The sequence below is a fragment of the Acyrthosiphon pisum genome, chromosome A3, assembly GCF_005508785.2.
Source record: "Acyrthosiphon pisum isolate AL4f chromosome A3, pea_aphid_22Mar2018_4r6ur, whole genome shotgun sequence".
Lineage (NCBI taxonomy): Eukaryota > Metazoa > Arthropoda > Insecta > Hemiptera > Aphididae > Acyrthosiphon > Acyrthosiphon pisum.
Window position 1 is genome coordinate 31,263,994 of NC_042496.1, and position 8,847 is coordinate 31,272,840.

The 8,847-nt window shown below is 29.4% G+C and overlaps 1 protein-coding gene across 1 annotated transcript in view; it reads left to right on the forward strand.

The window, feature by feature from the left end:
- The first annotated feature begins 2,672 nt into the window (after positions 1-2,672).
- Positions 2,673-8,847, forward strand: part of LOC100575948 (clavesin-2) — an 8,476-nt gene continuing 2,301 nt past the window's right edge. The window contains exons 1-4 of the mRNA XM_003247841.4: positions 2,673-3,093; positions 5,453-5,612; positions 5,811-6,063; positions 6,359-6,469. Coding sequence (XP_003247889.1) covers positions 2,934-3,093; positions 5,453-5,612; positions 5,811-6,063; positions 6,359-6,469 — 684 coding nt within the window. The 5' untranslated portion in view covers positions 2,673-2,933. The remainder of the gene's footprint in view (positions 3,094-5,452; positions 5,613-5,810; positions 6,064-6,358; positions 6,470-8,847) is intronic.

Genomic DNA, 8,847 nt, shown 5'->3' on the forward strand with positions numbered 1-8,847 from the left:
AACTTGGTTATTTAAATATAATGTTTGTAACTTAAAGTTCTGAATCTTGGCTATATTTAACTAACTCGAATGGCAGTTGCTTCAAAAAAATATCCCTGATGATCTATATGTCTATAAAACGGAGATAACTGTATATAATATAGACAAATGTTTATATTTCAATAATACATATTATTATGAAACAAATAATAATACTAATGATAACTAAACAGAGCAAATACTCTAAAATTGTGAAACTGTATAATAATGATGTATATTATTGAATGTCAAATGTCTACAAAACTCAAAATAATAAAGATAATAAAAAAAACCATTAAAATAAACTATTCAAATACCTACACGTTTTCGCAGGAAATGTGCATACACGAATAAAACATTGTCTCTATTATTATTATGGTGGGCAATACAAAACAAAAACAAAAAAAAAATAGTTTTATTGACAACAATAAAGTACAAGTGCCTTAGTTTTGGGGGGGTCGAAATAAATGTTAGTACAATTTTTATGCTTAATTGATATTTAAAACCTTTTTTTTTTTTTTAGCTGACAAATTAAAACCAAGTTACAAGTTACAATACAATATAAATAAAATCTATTATTATTTAAAATTGTCAACTGATGGTCTATAATATTAATTTTCTGTTTTTTTGAGCCATTACATCCAACACTTCTGTCAGTACATTATGAAGTGTCAGATAGACACTTCCCAATGTACTGTACTGACAAAAGAGCAAGTCCCGTTAAACGCTAATTTCCAGTTTTGTTACGAAGCAATGTTCTTAAGCGTTTTAGTGTTGAAAATGAGCGTTCAACTGCTGTTGTAGAAACTGGTAGTGTTGCCAAGATTTTCAATAAAAAAATGTATGTTTGGGTAAGACTTTGCATCATGCATCCAAAAAATCCATCATTTCAGTGGGTTTTTTTTCTACATTTACCTATTTTTCACACCATTATAAAAATTCAAAACAAAACACTTTTTCAGATATACGATCTTCGTAAAATATATTTAAATTTACCAATTTACAGAATTTTACGTAAATTTACTGATTTTTTTACCAGTAAATTCCACATCTCTACCCATAGATAATAATATTCGACCGTTCTATAGTGGTTTATTTTTGTACCACACCACAATAACATTTTTTTGAATAACACGTATTTTATTTTAATTTAAATCATAGGCACCGGTCCAATGTGCGACCTACACATACATTTTCGGTTCAGTGTGGGACCTACATATAGGTCGTATATGACCTATATTATTGACCGGTATATTGACCTATACTGTATACTATATTTTTTTATAGTTATTACAGTTATTAATTAATTTATTATTTTATCCTTTAAATTTATCCATATTAATAGTTGTTATAGTTATTAATTCATTTATAATTAATTATCCTTCTTGTCTGATAAGAATTTATCGTAATTTATGTATAATTTGTCATAAAAGCATCCTTAATGTCTGATAAAAATTCATCAAATATAGTTTGCATATTTGGGTGAAGGGATCTCCACCACTCCTCTTTAAGTTGTCTAGGTAATAATGGAGATGCGCCGTTTACTCTTATTTAATATCGCTTTTTCACTATTTTCCACAAACATTCTATGGTTTAAGTATTGGCATTTGTATCAGGATCAATAAACCATTTTTGACGAATCACAGTACTGTGTATGTACCCTTCATTGTTTAATGACGAATAAGCTCTCCATTCATCACTATGGATTATACTTCCTAGTTCTACATCAATTTTAATTATAGGAAGTTGCTTTGTTAAGTTTTTCTACGATTAATAAACGTCGTTCCAAAATATCATTTTTTTTTTTTGCTACAAAGTCCAAAAACCCACGGGCCAGATACACGCGTTCCATAATTTTTGCACCCACTGTATTATTACTATTATTAACAGTTTATAATTATCACGTTTGTATCTCTATTCTCTACACAAAAATAAATATATTTAGGAAATATAGGAAAATACACACATTGGCCGTAGGTCACACACTAGCCCGGCAAAGAATAGGTCAATTATCAGTTGTAGGTCGCACATTGGACCGGTGCCAAATCATATAAGGATAATGATTTTATGTGCCGGCGCACAAACATTTCGGATAGGGTCCAGACCCCATGGACCCCCCCCCCCCTGGATAAATGCCTGGTGCCAGTCTCGCTCATGATTGGGCCTCTGGTCAGTTAATTCGCAATGAGCCACAATAAGGCAGTAACTGAAAAAAAAATTCCGGGGGGGGGGGGGGTCTGGATTCCTGCCATCCCCACCATTCAACTCCTTGGGCCCCAATGTCACTATGGCTATTCATTTGTGAGTTACATAAAAAAATAACACACATAACAATTGTAAAGTAAATACATAGCTCCACTCAGAATCTAAACCAAGAACCAATGTATATTGTATTATTATAATATGTGAAATATGCCAACGTGTTGGTAAAAAAAATTTAATTAAAATCGAATAACCGTCTCGACGCGTGGTGATGAGTCGACGGTAATGTTCATAAGTCGTTATTATAATAATGTAATATTGTCACGGACCCGTATATAATTGCGTTAGTAATGCGTTAAACAGCGATAATATGACATTATTAACGACCGCGGTGGTTACAGTGGATAGCAATATTTTATAGTATACGTACATTTTTTACAAGCTTAGACATATATATATATACGACAATACGAGAACAGTGGAAGGTATACCGAAACCGTGTGTGTCTCCGATCGGTCTACAACCGAATCCGTTATAACTCAAATTACACCTTACACACAATACATAACCCACACGTTGGGTCAACACCTGTTGCAGTGTCGTGCATCGATGACAAAACCGTAAGCGGACGATCGTCGTTATAAACACAAAACCAAAATCGTATCGCGTTTCATTATTTATATAAATCACGCGATACCTAACAATATTAAGAAATGCAACGAGAAGACGATAAGAATTGCAATGTGGCAGCCACTGTTGGAGACGACGATCTGCAGACGACTGACGTGGACCACAAACTGCAACCGTACGACGAAGAGGTAGACAAACTGATCGAGTGGCTGCGGGACATGCCTCATTTGCCGAACATCACCGGTGAGCACGACGACCATAAGCGGAAATTACTGGGGAGACTGAGATTATAATGATTATTACACGTACATATAGGTACTATAGAGCCACTCACAATAAAATTATTAATTCCAAGAAGACAACTTAAAAGTTACACCTTTTTAAAAACTAAACAATTTAATGATAAAAAAAGTACAAAATCAGTTAGGTATCTACTAATCCTATTACTACTTTTACTACTATTTACTTGGACATTTTAAAAGTATTTTAAATAAAAATTATTAAGTCGTTATAGATTAATATTAAATTAAAAGAAAATATTTAATATATTCTGCTTAAATATTCGTTAATAATAGTAATAAAATTAATTTAAAATGCAAACTATATTATTATGAATTTCGTCAAAACTGAGACGGCACGACATGTATGCCTACGCTAATAAGAAACTGTTGAACATTAATATTAAATTGATGATCGTTCCTAGTTATTGAAAATGCATTTTACAATAAATATAACAATATTATTAGATATTTAGAACTTTTATAATAATTGTAAAACACAGAGGACTATGATCTTTATCTAAAACATTCTAAAAACAGCAAATGTAAGTATAAAAAATTAGTACCTATGACATTACAAAATGCGTTAAAAAATCGGTTTTCGAAAAAATGGATTTTGATTTTCGGTGTAACCCTAAAACAAATGACATACGCATGACAACTTCACTGGTTGTTTATATTTACATTTTCTATACACGATAAAATATTCAAAAAATTTTGATTTGCCTTGAACTGTTTAAGGACATTTTTGATATTTAATATATTGTATAACATGTTAAATAAATAAATAATAAATAATTTAAAATATAGGTACCTATCTCAATAAAAACCAATTATATTATGTCCATCAATATTGTTTGTTGTCCTTTTAGTTTGTCAGCTATTCGACCTATTTAGAGTCGGACAGTAGTACCACACCCGCTAAAAATGTAAAAGTCATCAACATTGTAACTCGCTTAATCAATATAAGTAATGTTTAATTTCTGGTGCCAAACAAATATTATTTTATAACATGCATATAAATATATAATATGTTAAAGTATTGAGTAGGAATGACCTTTTTATTGTTGGTCACGAGAAACGCTTATAAGAAACATCATCAAAAATCTATCAAATTTATTTAGAAAAATACATCATACATATTTATTGTAATTAAATGAATTTTCAATTATTTTACTTGCAGAACTAATATTATTTAATCTTATTTTGTACAACAATATTATTTTTATTAGGTAGATATATAAGTATAGAAATTATTGACGATTAAAAACATAACTATTAATATTTAAAATAAATATTATTTAGATATTAATAAAATAATATATCTTATTATTGACAACTGACAAATCAATATACAAAGGTACTATAAAAATATGTCTAAATATATTTTCAATGAATGTTTTATTATCCTATCAGTCATAACTCAAATAAATATTTCATGACATGGATTTTACAATTTTTTTAATTGGATTAAAAATTATACTACCTTTCGTATTTTATATTGATAAGGGAGAGATGGGTCAGGTATGTTGGTGTATTATATTGTCTAACCAGAGCACCGTGATATCATTATTTAATTATAATTTATTGAAAACCGTTGAAAATAATATATTAATACCGTGGGGATAAATCACGTTGGAATTATATTTCTGTTCCGAAATCAAACCAAAAATATAGGGATAACACAGAGCATAAATATTAGGATATTATACAGAAATAATGGTAACAAATTTTATCATACACATCTTATAATCAAGTTGTAATATCATATATTATATTATAAAAAATACCTTTTAAACATACACAGATATTTTTGAGAAAATGTAAAACTTCTACAATAATTAATATTGATATTGGTCTTTCCTTAGAGAAATTTGATTAAAATGTCTAAAACTCAATAATCTGTGAGAATATTTTGGAACTTTCGGAACATACAGTACCGATTAACTTAAAAAATAATAAAAAGTTCACAGCCACTGATGTCCTGTTTACCTAAATATAACGATATAATATTTTGTGTAGACATTTCGTTATGGCTGTACAAAATAAATACTTCTAAAAGAGACACATTTCACTTGATCGTTATTTTCCGAGACCTTATTAATATATATATTGTATTATTTATACTTTTCTTTTAATGCTTAAACTAACGCGTCGAGTAAATGAGTAATGACCAATGATAATTAATCAAGGCATCGAGTACGTGGTTATTAGCCGGCATTATTAATTATAGTTATTCCATTGTCTAATTTATAATATTGCAATGTAATCTACTGTTGCTTTTTCGATTTATAATTTAAAACCGTTTTATGATTATCACACAGACCGAGCGTGGTTGCGGAACTGTTTTATCGGACGAAAACTTCGGATAGAGAGGACCAAAGAATCATTGGACGGATATTTTTGCTGCAGGTCGCTTATCGACGAATTCTTCGGCGTCCGAGATCCACTCGGAGATGACGTCCAGACGGCGATGCGAAAAACGTTAGTATGCAATAATATTGTTATTGACATCGTAAACATTAATGATCTATTCGGAGCTAGTATTGCTATGATTACGTGGTGGGGGGGGGCGTTTTTTTCTTTACGAATCCGAAGAAAGTGGGGGGGAGCAATAGACGATTTTTTTATCATATTTGTATTTATGATTATTTTGTGCCACTCGTGTGCACTGCAATACAGGTGGTTTGGGTTTTCAAGCAATTTGACAGACGAGGGTTACCAAGTCATAGTGACGAAAAATCTCACCGACGAAGATGTTCCCGGCAGGTATTTAGATCAGTGGACGAAATACTTTTACATGTGCATCGACTGGAACTTGAAGCGAGAGACGGTAAACGGCGTGATCATTATTTATGACATGGCCACGACGAACAAAAACGAATTACTTACTCAAGTGACCCCAAATTTTCTCAGGAAATCTTTACAGTGTTCGGTGAGTATATTTTAAGGTATTCGTATACCTAGTATTTAAGCATATCAGGTGTGGCCGGTGCGAGGTTATCCTAGATACAAATATGTAGCTCGTTAAAAATAACGTATAAATAAGTGTGCAAATCATAAACAATCAAAAAAAATGTTATTTCAAAAAATTAAGAGACTTAATGGTTAGATAAAATTTTATGAAATAGATAGGTTTCACTGTATATTATAGTTGTCAGTCATGTTGTTTCAATAATTACATAAATACGTATCCACATCATTAATACAATATATTATTTTGTTTTCAGACATTTTTCCCGTACAAACTGATACAGGTCCACTTCATAAACGTACCGTCATACGCAGCCGTAGTGTTCAATATTTTAAGATCTCTGGTTCCCAAAAAAATCCAATCTCGTGTAAGTATATTTACAGTGAATTATTTTAGCTATTCGTGTTAATTTTACTGTCACAATAAAACAGTATACATAATATTATACAGACGCATAAATATTTACTTTTACTCCAGGTTGGCCATTATAAAAAATACCTACCTCTCAAACGAATAATTGTCTTAAACATTCTAGAACTCGGGAGCGTGTTTATTTAAAATGTTTTTATGAACACAATGCCATTAAGTGATAATAATATTATTCGCTATACAAACTCAAATGTACTTACATTTAATAAAATACATTGTCATTATACCTATTCAAGTATTTAATAGTTGGTGGACGATAATATTATACGAGTATAGTGATGTTAAATTTCAAAATTTCTTAAAAGAAAATAAGTCCAAAATCTCATATTTTGATAACAATATTAAAATGTAATTCTTAAGGCCTGAGGGGCCTCGCTACTGGCGTCAATTTAAGACCTTAAGTTTCTGAAGCCCCCTCCCCCCATTGAAATTCCCTATTAGCGCCTATGACGTACGAGGAAGTACCTGCATTTAATTTCACTCACACTTATAATAATTTACAAGTTACGAGTTATACATAGATTCCGGAATGCTGAGACGAATTTAGAAATTTCCTAGGTAATAACAAGGCCCCTTTAATGTAGTTCAATTGTCAAAAAAAATTAATTTTCCTAACATTGATTATTTTATAATATAATATGACTTATACCTATATAATTCTTAACAGATGTAATAGGTAATAACAAGGCCCCTTTAATGTAGTTCAATTGTCAAAAAAAATTAATTTCCCTAACATTGATTATATTATAATATAATATAGTCATATTATATATATTTTTTTTTTTTTAAGACGTTTATTTTATGGATTATTAGCCGTATAGGTAGTAAGTGCCTATAGTGATCATTAATAATTTTGCTAACTACATATTATATACCATGAAATCGTTTTTTCGTGTTAAATACAATCATGTGATACGCATAGGCGCAAATAGAGGGGGGCTTAGGGGGTATTAGCACCCCCAGTTTTAAGATTAGCACCCTCTAATAATTTATGCGTACCTATATGTGTCAAAACTTTTCCTTACAATATCAAAAAAACCAAAAACAGTTTATCTTCAGACATGAGGGTACAGAGTATAATGAATGAAAAAATGAACTCGACAATTGTCATTTTTTCGAATTAAAAAGACAATAGTATCGCGAGTATTTACTAATATAAACATTCCTGAGCCCATATCTAATTCGGACAAAAACCTAATTACGATATACGAATCACTTGTCAGTTGGTATTCACTTATGAGCTCCAAGTGTTCGACAGTCTGTGTAATTGTGTATGCCGTATGGTATTATACTATTATATAGTATAATATCCTATACAGGGTGTAATAAATAGAACTGACTTTTGAAATAACTTTTGTTCTAATCAATATTTAAATTGTTTTTTTATATACAATTTATAGTCACTTATTTATAGTTTCAAATATATTATGCAAAAAATTATTTTTATATATTAATTAGGTACTTATTTTTTAACATTAAAAATTTTAAATTTTAAATTTGATTTCAATTTTTTTAGATATATTCAAAATAGTCAATTTGTGAATCTGATTATAAAAACAATAATTTTGATAGTAAAAACATTTATCTAAGTCAAATAGCTTATTTTTAGAATTTTTGATATATCAATATTTTTTTGATTAAATGAATTTGGAACGTATACGTAAGTTATTATAATAACTTCTTTCAAAATATTTTTTTTGAAAATTGGCTGACATGAGTATATTAATTCTTAAATTATTTACTAATCAAATAATTTTAACAATTTTTGTCATACGTTTAAGTAGCGTAATTTTTTTTTCGTTCCTGTTTTTTTTTATACCTTGTATACTAATATTTATTTGTCATATTTTTTGAATAAAATATGAAAAAGTTGTTTTAAATTGTTGATAAATTAAAATTGACTTTTGTATTCATTTTAATAAAATGTACCTAATACACTATAAGTCTTCAATGTTAAATTGTCATAAAACATTTTTGCTCAAAAAATTCATAATTGCCTCATAGTTATAATTGAATTTAAATGCCAAAAAAATGCAGAGCTTAAGCACCCTCAGTTTTTTAATTGAAATTGCGCCTTTGGATTTTGATATTATTTCATTAATATTCAAGGGAATGCTTTCTAAAATATTATTGCCTACCTAAATTTAATTATTGCGCAACCGATAGTTATATCCAAGCTCGCAACTGTTTCTAAAAATTTCGGAGATACCTAAATACAGCTTGCAGACAAACATTTATATTTTTTAAACGTAATTACTATCATGCATTATTATAGGTATTATGCATAAAGAATTTGGTAAATATCACTTATCTACA